The sequence below is a fragment of the Centrocercus urophasianus genome, unplaced genomic scaffold, assembly GCF_019232065.1.
Source record: "Centrocercus urophasianus isolate 14NV4802_14NV808 unplaced genomic scaffold, USGS_Curo_1.0 seq_11, whole genome shotgun sequence".
NCBI lineage: Eukaryota > Metazoa > Chordata > Aves > Galliformes > Phasianidae > Centrocercus > Centrocercus urophasianus.
The window spans coordinates 25384206-25401344 of NW_024884253.1; the positions used below are offsets into that span (position 1 = coordinate 25384206).

General features: G+C 36.1%; 1 protein-coding gene across 1 annotated transcript in view; it reads right to left on the reverse strand.

The window, feature by feature from the left end:
* Positions 1-17139, reverse strand: part of RALYL (RALY RNA binding protein like) — a 186963-nt gene that overhangs the window by 16542 nt on the left and 153282 nt on the right. Inside the window, exons 5-7 of the mRNA XM_042840025.1 lie at positions 12622-12785; positions 5610-5723; positions 768-946 (exon numbers count right to left, since the gene is read on the reverse strand). Of these exons, the coding sequence (XP_042695959.1) occupies positions 768-946; positions 5610-5723; positions 12622-12785 (457 nt within the window). The remainder of the gene's footprint in view (positions 1-767; positions 947-5609; positions 5724-12621; positions 12786-17139) is intronic.

Sequence of the window (17139 nt, forward strand, 5' to 3'; positions counted from 1 at the left end):
CAAAGTGAGAAGATATGAAAATATAGAAGAGAGAGAGAGAGAGAGAGAGAAAATACAGTGTTATGTAATCCTGGTGTCTAAAACAATGCGATTGATCCATACTTATTAAAAAACAAAACAAAACAAAACAAAACAAAAAAAAAAAAACAAATCTGAATATCAAAATATGTCTAAAATGTTTTTTTGAACTTGGAGTTTTAACATCATGATTGGCATTTCATGAAAAGAGTAGTTTTATGATGAAAATTCCTCAGCCAAGCATTTCTTACAGCGAAATCCTTCTGTAAAAAAAAAAATTTGAAGCTGCCAATGCAGCCTGCAGGAGATACACATGGAAGACAGTGATGGAAGTCTACTGTAGTCCACATGGTTATTAATGAGAAAGTTCTCCAGTCTAGGATCTTATCTGGTTTTGAAAAGCTCTGATTAAAACAAATATGCAAATTAACAAATAAATAAATAAATATAAAAAGTCAATTTCATTTATCATCTACATTTCATTGAATGCGAAATAATAAATGGAAAAAAAGCTAAAATATATTTAGTTTCCTTTCTAAACTCACCAAGTATAAAGAATATATATTCTTTGTTTATCCTTAGAAGTTTCTGTGCCTAACATACACTAGTGTATGAAGAATCTGGGACTAGGTACTTATTGCAGAATATCACAGTACTGCTGTGATCTTTTTTTGGTTAACCCAGATTCTTGGTTCTCTGTGGTTATGCGGAGCAACTGTATAGACAGACATGGCAGGGTTATTCCTTACCAGCTCATTGCTGCCATCCTCATCAAAATCCTCCTCTATCCCATCAGTCATCTCTTCTCCATCCCCATCTCCATCTGGCCCTCCTTCAATTGGATCTTCTGTAGAGTTATCTGCATTCTCTGATATGCATTCTTCTTGAACCAAATCAGCATTATCTTCCATTTGTTTCTTTTGAGCTTCTGTAAGGAAAACATACTCTATAGAAATTCAATAACCTTCTCTACTGGTGGCAAAGAAAAGTGTTCTGAGGAAGAAATTTGTCTTTCCCATCTTCTTATAATCAGTTAAAATCCAAGTTAATATCTACTAGTTGAATATGGTAAAATCTCTGATTTTCAAAATCTAATGCATGCACGAGCCATAGTACCAACATGCTCATTCATCCCATGCAGTGGATGAAGGTTTGCTTTACTAACAAATCCAGCTTTTTGATTTTCTGGACTTTGCTTTATCTTGGGATAAATTGGCATAATCACCATGTATTTATTTACTTGCAGCCAGTGAGAAGCACACAGATCTCTATGCTTGGAGAAATGGATGCCTATTAATTGTCTATAAGTAATCAAATATTTACATAAATTTGCTGTGACTATCTTTAAATAACCATACAGGCAATAAAAAATCCTTCTAGATAACTTTATATATATACATATATATTTTATGGAGTAAGTAATATTTTCTCTCCGTTGGCATAACATGCTATGCTGGATGAAAAGATCCCCTCTCATGATATAGATATAGGGCTTATAATTTCTGCAAAGTAATGAAAAAAAAAAAGACAATTTCTGGGGAGGCCGATAGGAACTGTTCTGCTTGGCTTAGCACAGAAAGCTGCATTGTTGTAATTATGTATTTCGAGACTCCAGGATATGCTGAGGAATTTCATCCAGACAGCAGAAATCCAGAGAAGGATTGAGAAGGGAATGACAGGGACAGACTGGATGCTAGAATGGTTAGAGGATGAGAGTTTTTTTATTTGGAGTTTAATGAAAAGCTTTATTTTTTTTTTTCAGAGTGTTTACAGGCAAGAGAATAAATTGCAGGTAACTGGAATGCCAATGTATTTTTAGTCTGAGAGTGATAATACCCATCAATGACCACATTTCTAGATCAACACTACTTCTTCCTTTATTAGGTTTGATTGTTCTGTAACTCTAGCTAGTGTTTCATGTATCCTGTTGAACAGCCAACGATTCTGAAGATTTCTTACAAAGTGTTTTATTTTCAGCTCCATTAATATATTATTTTGTACCCACAACATATAACATTCATATCTCCTCAACTTTTCTGTATCATAATATTAAATCAATGCATTTATTTTTCTTCTACCTCTGCACATTTTTTTACATCTTACTTTCATCTCTTCAGTCTTTGTTCATCTCTAATCCCTCACTTTCAAATTCATTTATTGAAGATACAGAACAATGAAGATTTTTTTTCACTTATTCACATAAGTTCTGCAGAAGGGTTGTTGTTAAAGAACAGAAAGTCATCTTAGATAACTGCTTTGAAAGTACTGTGTTCATACATATCAGTAGAAGACTGAGCCCACCTTTTATTTGTGAGGTGCTATACACAATACCATGGTAGTTATAAATCACTGTTACTTGCCTTACTGCACAAGGAAATATGGGTTGTCAGCTATGCCTACTGAGTCTTGCCCTGACACCTTCTGATATTAACCTAGCTGGGCTACTGACAAATGAATTAACTTCAGTCAAGGATTTCAAAAAGGGTTCCTGAAATAATGGACTTAATACATTTTAAGGGAATAACTTTTAGGAGACAATTGCTAGAAAATTTGATCACTTATGTAGACTGGGGTCTTCAGAAGATACTAAAATACCATCTTAGCATCTTACACTTTTGGGCTCTGCTGACGAGGAAAAAATAAGATCTTACATTTCAGCACTCACTTTTAAAAATCTTCATCTTGATACTTCAGGGAGAATGTTCCCCTCTAACAATTTTATTATTCCAGAACAGCTTCTTATTCCTGGCTTTCTGATTCAGATTTTTATGAACAAGGGAGTTATTCCAACAGATTTCCTAGAGAAGTACATCCTCTACCAATTCTTGACAGTTATTTGCTAATCCACATAAATACAGTCACCCCAGAAACTTGCAAATAATTATGCTCAGGATTGTTTTTCAGATTCTTTTCATCTTTGTTGCCCATAGAGTTTGAGGTTTTATCCTAAAACTGTAACTTAAAGTGCACAGACTTTCTTGTTTAAAGTGCTAACATAACGTTTTTCTTCTTTTGTCAGTTGTGTCAAATAAGTGATATTTTAATTTCTCTTATATCCATCCTACTGAAATTTTTAATTTATAAATTGAAATTTTCAAATAATAAAAGACAGAACATCAGCCTCTACTGTAAAGAGAGGTAGCTTTAGAGTAGTGACTATAGTACACAATGAGATTGTTCAGCGTGCCTGTTTAACCGATCATATCCTCCAGAAGTCGAACTTTTAAGATTAATAATTGAATGTGTTTCTTGAAAGTGATGCAGGCATTGAAAAAAAAAAAGCAACAACAGTGCAGAATAAGGGCTTGATTTTTTTATTTTGTGTGATCCTCTCGGATCCCAGGCTTAAGTGAGACCACTCCTTCTGGCAGTAAGTGGGAAATATTGCCAAACTATTCAGAAGGAACAAAATCATCTCACATCTGAACTTGTGAGTGGAATTGTTTAGGTACTGATGTAGTTTGTAGTTTTACTTGCATAAAGCCTCCAGCCAAGCAAACAATCATCTGTGGACTCATCCCACAGGCAACTTAGCTTTGTTTGTCAACTCAAGAGACTTAAATGGGGATTTTGGTGTCTTTGACATGTTCCCCCCCTCCCTCACCCTCAATGATATGCAGATAATCTCTGAGATTTTTCATTGCTTGTCTTCAAAAGGAATAACACTATGATTCAATACAAATCAACATTTTCCTCTTTGAGATGATTTCTATTTAAATGAGTTCTCTACAGTCCTTTAGCAGAAGTGAAAATTGGATATCAAAGTACAATGACATGCAGGTTGTTTTGCATATTAATGGATTTTATATAAAAGCTCCCTGAAGTAGGAATCCACCATCTCAGAGTATTTCAGTACACAAGTGATTCAATGGAGTGCCTTGCAATTACCTCTTCACTGATTACACCAACTTTTATACAACTTGCACGAACTACAAAATAGAATATAATGAATACATATTGTGCACAGCTCTAAAAGAGGCAATCATAATCCATACTAATGGTTTACCTTATACTTGAGAGTAAAGCACTCATTTTGTGGGGTAAACTGCAACAACTGAGAGATTGCTAGCCTATCAATTTAGAAAATGATTGTAAATAAGAAGTAAAATTTTTAGGAGTTGCTTTTTTTTTTTTTTTCAAGTTGTTAACCAAAAAATAATTATTTGTAGTACCCCACTCTAGATAACTTATTCATTATTTCTGTTTCAATATGAACAAGAAAATTCAGGGTTCAGATAGATATCCCAACAATATATCAGCAAATAAGACAGGCATTTAGGATCAGGAAGGATCCAGATGTAAATATCTATTTTGTCTCTGTCAGGTCCATAAACTGCTAATTCTTTCTCATAGTCTTGACGGAACTCTTTTGATGTATCTAATTGTAGCTTTTTGGCTTCCCCAGAATGATTGGAGTTGAGCAAGCAACATGAATCTGAGCACCCAGGTACTCAGACAGCTGTGAATTCTAAGGCAGACTCTCTTCCACACATTTCACAAAAAATATTCCTAGTTTTCATCAAAGAATGGAGAGGAAAAAAAAAAACAAACCAAACCAAACCGAAACATTAAGAGTTTTCACAAGATAAGGCTTCCATTTTCCCTGCTGGCGCTCAACAAAATCAGCTCTCTAGTACACAGATTCTGTACAGAGATATAACAGGAGATTTATAAGGAAGTAGCCAAGGAAATACCATAGACAGCAGTAAGAAGAGAGATAGTTTTCCATATATACTATGGTGAAAATATGGCCTTATAAATCCCTTATTTAGTTTGGCTTTAAAGCATGGCTTTAAAGTGCTTCTAGGTGAGATTATTCATCAAGCAAAATGATCATTGTAAGGACAAGAATAAAGATACCCAGTACATTAGAAAGCAGTGTTGGATTTTGTCATTTTCAGTCTTTGCTTAAAAACAACTAAAACATTTCAAGACAGAATACAAGATGAACTAGAGGTGCAGTGATTTCTACACAGATGCTACAACTTCATTGGGCTGTAAGGCATCTTCAGACTCTCCAAGTTCAACATTTGCTCAAGGAAGGACCAACTTTGAAGTTCAGTACAGGTCCACGGGGCTTTGGCCAGATGACTTTGGATATTCTACAGACTTTCTGTGCATCTTGTTGTACTTAGAAGCACTGTAGGTGCTACAGAGAATATTTTTCTTAATCTCAAACTGGAATTTCCCTTGCTACAACTCATGACTATTGTCTCTTGCCCAGACCATATTTCCTGAAATAAATCATCTAAAATATCATAATGTGCGTGGCATAAGTATCCCCATCATCAACAACCTTCAACATAATTCTATCCAATAAACTTTTTAGTGATGTTCTGTATCCAGAATATCCAGCAGGCAACCTTTGCATTCTTTTTCTAGAATGAAACAACCTTTTCTTGAAAGCAACTCTTCAAATGATGTTGGAGGCTCTGTGAACAATACTAGTTCTTTCCCCCAGTTACTTTAGCTTGCTTCAGGCCCTCTATGCAGATATTATTCTGGGAGGATCCAATTCTCTCTTATCTGTCTACTTGCTTGATAAATAGGTGCTGATTTAAATAACATAACTACAGATTGTTTTCACCTACCTGCTTCAGCTTTTTGCTGTTTTTCAATCTTTTCCAGTCTCCCTAGCAAGGAGTCAATTTTTGTTTTGATTTGGGTTAATTCCTTCTTGATTGTTTGCAACTCATCTGATTTCACTGTGGAAAAAGCAAAGATGCAAAACATAAAATAAACTGTACTTGCAGCTCCCACAAACAAAATGTGTTTTTTTTTTCTTTTCTCTTAGAACAAAGTCTACTTCCTCATTCCTCTCACTTTTTTAGAGATTTGATTTTAAAACTATCTTTGTTAGTTAAAAATGCTGAATCTGAGGAAATCTCAGGATATTAATCCCTAGTGACAAGAAGTTTTGTGAGATGTGTTGCTTTGTACAAAGCATTTCAGTCAAATGCAAGTAACTTTCACTGAGAAGAAGCCTGCAGTGAAAGAATGACTGAAATATGACAAACAATTCACAGTCTTGTGATGTTATTTTGTTGAACTATTTTGTAAAAATAACAATAAGAATAGCAACAATAAAAAAGAACCCTCACATATATTTTTCGAGAAGATTGAATGACAACATAAATGTTAGGTCAGCCAGAAATGCAAAGTTTTGTTCCAGTCAACAATTTCATTTCATTATAAGGTGTTAGGTATCACTGCTTTAAAAACAATAATTTCTGGGTAATTTCTTTTACTTTATCCACCTGTAGATAACATATGAAAATATTTCTTTTTATGATCACAGCTATGAACATGAAGGCAACTTAGATAAATTAATAGGTGAAGTTTCCAAATCTATGTTGCAATGCATTACTCCTCATTTTTCTGCATTACTGCACTCCTGTGGTCTAACTTAAAGAGGAGAGTTTTGGAGGTGTCTTGTCTTCAGAAGAAATAGCGTTACAGTACTCAAGAATGATCTCTTTATTATGGCATTATCAAGACTTTTTTAAGCTCAGAAAACAGTACTAATAGATCACTTGACTCATCCACGCTAGGATATCATGTTGAAAAAAAAAAAGGTGGGGAAGATGGGAACCCTGTGTTAGCATGTGACAAAAAAAACCAAAACCACTATAAAGATCAAGAGTAAACACAACTGTTGCTCTTAGAGCTCTTGCAGGAAGAGGTAGATCACCATCTCAAACTGCGATGGACTGGCAATAGAAGAACAGTCAAAAGTATTACCCATACCTCTTTATCTTTGCTAAAAGAAGTCCATTGCCTTTGGGTGTGTATCTGGAGCAACTGGAGAGCCTTTATGCCTGGGAAAAGGGATTTTCTGCCACAGAAAAGGACTCATTCTGTTTTTGCATGAAGAGTCTCCTGGCTGAATTTTGTCTGATCAGTCCTGTCCATTGACTTTTGGGCACGTATTTCAATATGATGTCACATGGATATTTTTAATTGGATAGGTAAAATATGCCAATGAACTGTGCAAGTAGGCTACTACCTACTTCAGTTGTAATAAACACCAGCCTCTAAAACAACTTACTGCAAATTTGGAGCATGTTCACTGCGGTATCAAGGTTTTTAGCGTTATGTTTTGGGCCACGTGCATTATTGTCACAACTCAGCTAAGGGAAGTAGGTTGCTCTGTACAGTAATGAACTTCCTTTATCATGTTATTATCATACACAAATTAAATAAGGAAAGCTGAAACCTCAGACCTCATACTCAGTGAGTGGTAGGCCTTCAGAACTAAGCTTAAAAGTAACCTTTGTCTTGGATCCTTGTATGCTCTACAGCATTTGATGGAGGAATTTTTTAGAATATTTATAGAGCATAGTCATAGAGTATTCTCAGAGAAATAACGGGTCACAATCCAACGCTGAGATCTGTAAGAAAACATTCAGATTCTGACAACTGTATATTTCGAAGGTTACTTCCTCCCTCGGGGATGAGGTTTGTCTGTGCCAGAGTAGCAAAGTGATGCAGAATCTGAGGTGAAATGGCAGGAATCTGCACAGTAGGAAATGCTAAATACCTGCAGCAGCCTGCTAATGAAGCCAGCTGGCAAAAGATCACATCTGGCCAAGCTGTTGAGTTAGGTGATTGCCAAGGCTAGAAGGTCAAAAGTCAGAAGAGACACAAGAAGGACCTAGTGATATTTGTTCTGAATATTAAAGAAAAAGGAAACATTTGCAGTTCTGAGCTTGGCAAAGAAATGGGCACAGAGGTTGCGGCTACTGTGAACTCAGGCCAAACTCTTTGCCTCACAGGGACGTCTCTGGGGTGTCCTAGAGAGAAATCAGTTTTGGAAGCACTGTACTAGAAGGTAAGCAGACCAGCAGTGAGGATTCGACAATAAACAAAGATGTTAAATGCTGAGAAGCCTTATTTCCACCCCTATTTGCATAAAATTTGGTCACTGAATCCATAAAAGTTTCAAATGTCCATCCTGATTCTAGCCTTGCAATGACGAAGTTATTCAAGCCTCTTATTGTCTTAATTTTCAGGGAGTTGTGCAAATCTTCAAAATCATTCTCCTAGAGCAATTCAGCTTTCAGCTACTTCATTTTTAGGAATGAGGAAGAGGAGCCAGACTGTTCTCAGTGTTGTCTGCTGACAAGGAAATATGCTGGAGCAGGGAGTGGATCAGAGGGACCCAGACGGCCCTGCCAGCCTCAGCCATTCTGAAATTATCTGATTCTGTATTTCTGTAATTCTGTGGTGTAGAGCTTGGGAATAATTTTAGGGACTTGAAGCACATGTTAAGTTACATAAAGACTGTAAATACTGTACTTCAAGTGTCTTGCTTTGAGTACGTAAATAATCCATTAAAATTAATTCATTTAATTGTTAGTTTATTTGTTTTCAAATTGATCTCTGTCAAGAAGTTCATAAACATTAGACCAGAGCTGTATGTATTTAAAATATTTATCTGCTTTTTAGTAATAGAATAGAAAAATAAAGTAGCTTACTGTTTATCGTTTGTCGTTTTTATTGTTTTTAATTTTAATTAGCAGATAGCCAGCAGCCAGCATGTAGAGAAAGGAAAAGAAATTGCTAATGCAATTCCTCAAGCACTGGCTAGCTAAACAAGTTCAACAACTTTGAGATGCAAAAATTAAGGAAACAAGTGAAATTTGAGGATGATATGAAGTTAGAAGATACTTTTCAGAGTGAACTAGAATAGAAGGAGTCAAATAATTTTAAGGAATGTTCCAGAAGAAAAAGATGAAATTCAATTGCACTGAAGCACCCTCCACCCTCACTTGATTGACTAACAGCAGAAATCCTACTCTTAACCTGGAAACTCACCTGCTGAAAAGGAGAGATACGATTATCCTTGGGTATAGTTGTTTAGTTGACAATAGGCTATCAGTATAATGCAACCATGAAAAAGAAAATGTTACACTATAATGTGTAAAATGAAGTATTTCTGAATATAGGCAAATATCAATGCCATTATATAAAGATCTGGTGAGAGCTTATCTGGAATGACACACACTGATTCGCTGAATTCTAGCAAGTATATAGAGAGAAGATCCATGAAGATGACTCTAAGAATGGAAAACTGCAATATTACGTTTTATATTTCTGCCCAAGACAACAGGAAGGTGAAAGGAAGTAAAACTTTTAAGCTAAGACAGTGTTGACAAAACAAATGGATATGAACAAATGAAACAAATTTGAGCTGGAAGTTGGTGAAACAAATAGAAAAACTCTAAATATGTCTAAGGCAGAGATTAATCTATTTGAAAAGGATTAGATGGTGTGGCTACTTAAAACAATACAGAAGTAGCTTTGGTATCCCCTTCCCTTTCTCTGTAGTGAATAAAAGAGCCTTCTAGAACACATCTTGCGTTTAAACATGTAGCCCAAAGGAGGTGACACACCCAGCTTAAAAAGAGATATATAAATTGAGGTCAGTCGTATTTTTAGAAATTAAAGTGCTAAAGTTGAATTGCAGCAACATTTCAGATGGGGGTTCATCGTGTTCTGACCTTTATTCCTAAATATATGGGTTCATTTTCTGAATCCAGTTTGAATGTGGAGAAGAATTATGAGAACAGTTATGTCTATGAGATTGCTACTCAAATCTAAAAAGTCTAGTAGAGTAAATGCTCTCATGAGATGAGAGCTATTTGAAGATGAAATCTTTTAAGCAAATGCAACAACATTTTGATACAGAAACCTGACATTAAGCTTGTTTATGGCCTTGAATGCTATCAAAGCCAAAAATAGCATCCTTACCCAAAATTAAATTTCTCTATTTAAGAGATCGTTTATTAGCAATAAGTTACAATTAGCATCAACATTGCATTAGTTCAAGGATTTCAGATTAGCACGATGGAGTAAAAGGCAACAAAATATTAGACAGCTTAATCCCACAATTCAATATAAAAAACTTTTCCAATAAAATGGCAAAAGTAGCAGCAGAACACACATTTTCTGCTTTTCAGCTTGAAGTCCCTCAGGGAACAGCGTGGTTATTTCTCTGATAAACATCTTACAATAAGCTGATTATGTTCCTGACCAAGTAAACAAAATCATGTTTCTACCTTTAAGATTAGTTGGCTGGACTTGAGAAAGAGGGAAATAATTCTATGGGGAAATCAAGCATGAAACTGTACATGGTGTGCCTTAGTTCTCTTAAAAAAAAAAAAAAAAAAAAAAAAAAAAAAAAAAAAAAAAAAACCAATTTATTTTCAGATGTGCTGCATGTAAAACGGAGCATTTTCTGCAATTTTTAAAGCACTATAAATGTTTTCTGTGTTTCAATTACCATAGTAAAAAACTGAGTGTGGAAACCCAGTAAGGATCAAATTGAGAGCCTGTGCTTTTAGTGATTCATCTTGTATCATTCTCCTCAGTGTTAACAGCTGGATCCAAAGATAACCTTGTCACCTGGAGCTCTAATACTGACATTTCACAGAATTAACATAGCACTTGAATACGCTGAAGAATACTTTCACTGAGGCACAAAGTCCTGTTAAGATGTACAAATTCCTGATTGCAAATCCATAGAATAATTTACAGGTTCTGCAGCATTTGCCATGTTGCACAGTGTTTTGGAGGTCTCAAAGCAGGGGGTTTTGGGTACTCATACATGAACAAAGGTTCAGTCCTATAATCTGCAATTAGCAGTACTTAATCCTTGCTACAGGGCTATAAAATATTTTCTGAAATGCAGAATGAGTAATAAAGCAAATTTGGTGATTATTCTCAGGAGCAAATATCTGGGTATTAGTGGAATACGCTCAGTTCCATTAATTACAGTAAAAATCAAAATTTCTGTGTGATATTTCCTTGACATCTCTTGGGAGACAATGAATAAATATATATAAAAATTTATCTGAAAACAACTCATCTTCTTGAAGGCAAGGAGAATAAAAAAAGCCCATTTTTATCAGACTATCCTTTAGGACAAGGGAATTAAATGCACTGATACTAGTAAGTTTTCATATGGATAAGACATAAGTAAAAGCACAAATGGAGATCTGGGGAATGAATCTGTGACTGCATATACTTACTACTTTTTTGATTCTTTATGGAAAATCCCAAAGAAAACCCAAAGACCCCAGGGTGGAAAAGACTAGCAAAATTACCTAAATTCCTTATCTACTAACATGACAGCATTAAGTTATAGGCTTTCTTTTAGACTGATTTTAGAAATCATATTTCAGGAACTGAAGAATGAATAAGAGGGAATATGCATAAGTGGATTTGTTCAAGATGTATGAAAATGATCATATAGATAACAGATAACAAAGGAAGTGTTACTACTCCCACATCCACTCATGGTTTGAGTGAACTTCATAATACAACATATAAATTAATGTTTTCCTGTGTCCTAGGTATCAAAGTTCCCACTGTTGGTAACAGACATCTCACCAATTCATTCACTAGAGACTTGTGTGTGATTTGACTGTCAAGACAACAGATCTTCAGAGGTCATCCCTATCAAAAAATGTCCTGAGCTCCTCGTTACTCAGCATACCACACTATCTTTTGCTTTGCTCGTCACACATTCATTCTTTCAGTCACATGCGTATTTATTACACATTCTCTTCCAAGGTCTTGAATGCCAGCAGTTCAGGATGGACCAAGAATGGTTCCCATTGAACACACCAAGGTTCCATCGTCTTTGTTAGGTGCTAGTGTGTGAGCTTTGGATGGGTTATTCAGGTAGAGTATGTATTTTTCTCATCCTGATGCCATAATTAGCCTCTTTTCCAGTAAGATGTACTGTTGTGGATTCACTATATGTGTAATTCAGTAGGATGCTCTGTTGGTTGGCCTGGTACTGCAAAGCGTGTTATTGCAGTCCCTTCATTCTTTCTAATATCTGATCCCTACCTGATCTTTCTCTTCCTCTTCCAGTGACGCTTCCAAGGGCAGTATCACTCCACATAAGGGGCAGGGGAAGACAGGTGGGTGCTGAAAGATGCATGGAGAGGAGGATGAAGTTCCTGGCAGATACTACAGGGTGGGGAGGTTGGTGAGAATGTAGGAGGGAACATCTGATGTTTGTCAGCTCTTCTAAGGCCAACTCGGTAAGAAGGAGTTGAATAGCCCCAAGTTATCAATCCCGTTTTGTACTCCCTTTACAAGTAGGAAAAGACATTTTGCCTCTTTCTGTCTTCAAAGGAATCATGAGTAAAAAATCAACCCCAACCCAATCTCCCTCCCTTCCCTGCCCCAGACCACCATCTGTACCTCGTGCGTGAATGGAAACAACCCTCAAGATTCAACAAAAAGCAGTGTTTCTCAGTCCTTCTATAAAAAGATTATTAACTTAGCTCTATGATCAGCTGTTCACAAGATCTCACGCATAAACAGTCAGGATGATTGGAGGGGAACTTTTGAGACCAAGGGACTGAGGCTAAAGATCAAATATTTTCAAATGGTTTTCTTTCCAAGTTACACCATTGTTCTCTTTGACTACGCCAAAGGTGTGGCACCTTCACTAATTAAAAAAAAACTCAAGCAAAATATTGAGGGTAAGAAATAACTGCAAAAGAGCTATATAGCAGAAGCTACCTATTTGCAGAAATAAACACGACCATTGTTTCAAAATCCAAATTCGCATAAGGAACTCACATTTGGATCCTGAGGAAGAAGTCCCACTTGAGGTGGATCGTGATGTTCCTTTCATGGAGAAAACCCCTTTGCCTCTACGAGTTGTAGTCACAGCCACACGAGGACGCTTCAGTGGTATCACAGCACGAGGTGGTGGGGGGACACGTCCATGATAATCAAACAACCTAGAAAAAATGAAGTCAGCTGGACTCCATAAAACCTTCTGTGATTTCAAGTCATGGAAGCCCTGTCAATTAAATTTTCAAGTTATCTTTGAGAAAATTAACCTTTGAAATCTAATCACTTTATATCATAGTCAAATTAGATTTCAAGGACCTATGCACATTAAGTGCCCTATTCAGCATTTAGTCACAGTCCAGTGCATAGCTCAGATTTTGCATCACTGAAAAGAGGGAGGATTCTTTATAATACTCTGTTATTTGTAGCATGGAAAATCTATAACCTGCTTTCCATGGATTCAAATCATTTCACTGTACACAAGTAACAGCAGTACATTTTATTGTAGTGACAGTTAGATTCTTTTACGGTATGCATTACTTGAATTCTACTTTTCTAGCTATCTGCTATTCTTATAGATAGAAAAATAAATGAACTTTTCTTAAACTAGACATCATCATAAAGAAATATCCTACACATAGTAAAATATCCAGTGGTTTCTATTGAGGGAACTGTATATCCTATAGAATTGACAGAAAAGAGGGTCCATCATGTCCTCTGTTTACCGAGTAACAAGTTGATGTACAATCAATGAAATACTAAAGCATGATTAATAAAATAGGATGTTAGCCTTGTTCAAACCAAACCACTGTATATATTCAGAGAATTGCTACTGCAGTCACTAGAAGATATTCTATAACAAAAACAAGTAGTGTTCCCAAACAGAATGTCCCAATCTTAGAAAGCACATTTATCAACAGCAACTGATTAACCTGCATAGAAGAAAATAAAGACAATAGGAAAAGTAATCAGAAGTTAGATATACTTAAAATGTAAAATCCTTTGGCTCTGAACAAAACAGATTAGGAGAAAAAAGTTGAGAAAATTAAGACTTTGAGTTCTAAGACCAAAATAGAGGGACAAGCAACATTATCAGGAAATATCGTGTGTTCTGCTCACATGCTATTTCAACTACTAATTATGTAAATTTGTAACTGCATGTTTAATTTTCACAATTCTAACCACTGTTTCCCAGCTGGGTGGATAGATATATATTTGAAGAGAGAGATACAAGAAACAGTAATTAACAGCCACGCTGTCTAGCAGCACACTGATCGGGAAGCAGAATCAAACTTAAGTCTTCTAGCCCATTTTCTGGCAAGTAAACACCTAACATTTAAATCCTGCAATCCTTCCAGTTGTCTGTGCCTCTCCTTTTCTTTAGCTGTTTACAACATATACCATAAAGATCCCATCACTCACATTAAATTTGAATTCCATCACTTTGAATGTGCTGTTTGAATAAGCAGTTTTTAACTATTGTAAGCATAACTAAAAATTCTGTATAATTAAGAACACAAAATACACGTTTTTAAAATTTTACAGAAATATTACAGTTGGTTGTCACTCACACCCTTTATTATATTGGATCATGTGCAGGTTGGTCACATTCTCTCACATGACATTACTGGAATAAAATATTCCAGAAAACCTCTAAGTTATAAAGCAGTAGATCATTATGCAACAATTTGTCCAAAGGTGATTTTTCTTTCTAGTTGTTAGCAGTTCATATTTGTATGAAGTTGTACATATTTCAGTGACGTGCTTTCTATAAAAAGGTGCTGCCTTTTAAAAGCTTTGAAGTACATTGCCTAATATCCTTGCGTTTGTAACGTGAGAAATGATTAACAGAAATCTTCAGTACTGGGAGGGGTGGGTCTAGAGGAAAAATGAGGAAGGAATTGTCATGACTGGACAAGGAGTAACGGCTTTTAACTGAGAAAGGGTAGATTTACATTAGATACAAGGAAGAAATTCTTTAGTATAAGGGAGGGGAAGCTCAGAGAAACTGTGGATGTCCCACCTTATCCCTGCAGGTATTGAAGACTGGGTTGGATGGGGCCCTTGGCAGCCTGATCTGGCAGAGATAGGGACACAGAGGTTCTAGAGCAGGTGTCTTATGAGGAAAATTTGAGAGACTTGGGACTGTTCAGCAAGGAGAAAAGAAGAGTGAGAGAGGATCTCATCACTGTTTGTAAGTATATGAAGCACGGGAGTCAAGTGGATGTGGCCGGACTCAGTTCAGTGGTAAGCAGCAACAGAACAAGGGGCAATGGGCACAAACTGCAACACAAGAAGTTCCATATGAACACAAGGAAAAGCTTCTTTAGTGAGGACGATGGAGCACAGAGGAACAGGTTGCCCAGAGAGGTTGCAGAGTGTCTTCCTCTGGAAATATTCAAACCCCATCTGGACAATTTCCTGTGTGACCTGCTGTAGGGAATCTGCTTTAGCAAAGGGTTGGACTTAGTGGTCCTCTGAGGCACCTTTCAACCCCTATGATTCTGTGAAAGTGTCTCTGCCTATGGCAGAGGGATTGGAACTAGATAATCTTTTAGGACCCTTCCAATTCAAACCATTCAATGATTCCACGATTCAGTTATGAAATAATGCTTTGCTCCTATAATCACCAATATGCAGATAAAGTGCATATTCTCCCTCATTCTAAATTGTGCAGTACTGATCTTGTCAGTCTGCCTTCATAACAATTTTAATTCATGTAAGAAACTAGTTTTGCCACACTTTTCTGATCCCATAATTGCTTTAGTCAAGATAAGACAGGTGTATTCATTCTGAATAATTCAGAAAAGTTTGGAAAACTAGTGAATATTAAAAAGCAAGAGAAGTTCAGAAATTCAAAAAATCATTAATAAATTTCTTCATTTATATTTCCTGTAAGTATGTTGATCTATATGATAGTTGTGTCATTGCACTGAATTCTGTTAGTTTTTCTTTTTCATGCCTGTCACATAAGACTTTGCACCTTCCATGCCCCTTACCTCAAATCCTACAGAGACATTTAACGTCCTAAACTTTTTATGTCATCATCAGCATTTCCAGTCCTGGAAGGTGAATCTTATATTTGAGTTTTCTTCCATCAAAATGATGCTTTCTTAATGATGAAGGATTTCTAAATAAGAAAACTATACTATTGAATACATTTATGAGCACTTTTTTCTGTCAGTAGTTTTTCATAGTAAGACAATCACAAACCCAGACTACCACAGCAGCATTTAATATCCCATAAATATTTCTTCTGTTGGGGAAGTGTAATTAGTTCATTAGAGTGATCTGCAACATACAGAACTAGTGAAAAAGCCTAAGGACTAATAACTTTCATGTTCAGATGGTATAAATCAGAAAGAGCACTGTATAAAACATAGGCAAATCCACTGATAAAAATCAAAGCATCAACTCTGGGGAAAGTAAAAAGTCTGTGTGAGTTAACTTCTTCCAGGAGAGGAGCAACTTCTACTATTAAGGGTGGACTCTACAGGATTGAACTGAGTTGATGGCTCCGTATGCTTATAGTTAACTGTTTTTAGCTTTGTCCAAGGTAAGCACAGTCATGTATATGAAGAAACAAATAAAGCAACTTGAATTGAATAAATCCTTGGGGAAAAAAACAAAAACAAAAACAAAACAAAGACATTATTTCTGTATACTTTTCCTACAGTGTTTCTGAGCAGAAATGTACATACACATGAAAACCTTAATTTCAGGGTGCAAGTCACTACTCTGTTGTCGTCTGCTGTTATAATGTAAAAGAAGTCTCAGAATAAAGGTTGACAGAGCAAAGAAGAATTCTCATCTGACTCACTTAGCCTATACTACACTAGGCTAATATATGGGTCGCTCTGAAAATGATGCCTGCTTTTTATATTTATTTCCAAGTAATATAAAATCGATACAAAGAGGAAAATAACATCACTTGACAGCACATATTCTTAGCCAAAACCCACTAATTATTAGCATAGTCACCACCATTAGTCATGCATTTTTGCCACCAATAAACAAGAGTCTGCATGCTATGCTCGTAAAATCTGCATGGCTGTCTGGAACATGGCTTGTCTTTCATGTAACAGCCACCATTTTTTCTGCATGGGAGAATTCAACTCCACATCTTTGCTTCCATGCCAGATGCCATTTTATCAGACTGCTCCTCTGCTGCCATCTGTCACATGGCAACAACATGTAATGGAATATTGGCGAGAAGTTGGCGATATGGCAGTAGTGGTTGAAACATCTGCCTTTGATGTTGTAGGCCAGCATAACAAAACTAATTCCAGAGCAGCTCTCATATAATGAAGAAATATTTTATAGCTGGATCAGAAGTTGGTTATCCATGGACTTCCATATTAACCCTGTCTTTTGGTGATTCTTCTATATTCATTGTCATAGAATCACAGAGTGATAGAATGGCTTTGATTAGAAGGGACCTTGAAGATCACACAGTTCCAATCCCTCTGCCATAAGCAGGTTTGCCATCCATCAGATCAGGCTGCCCAGGGACCCATACAA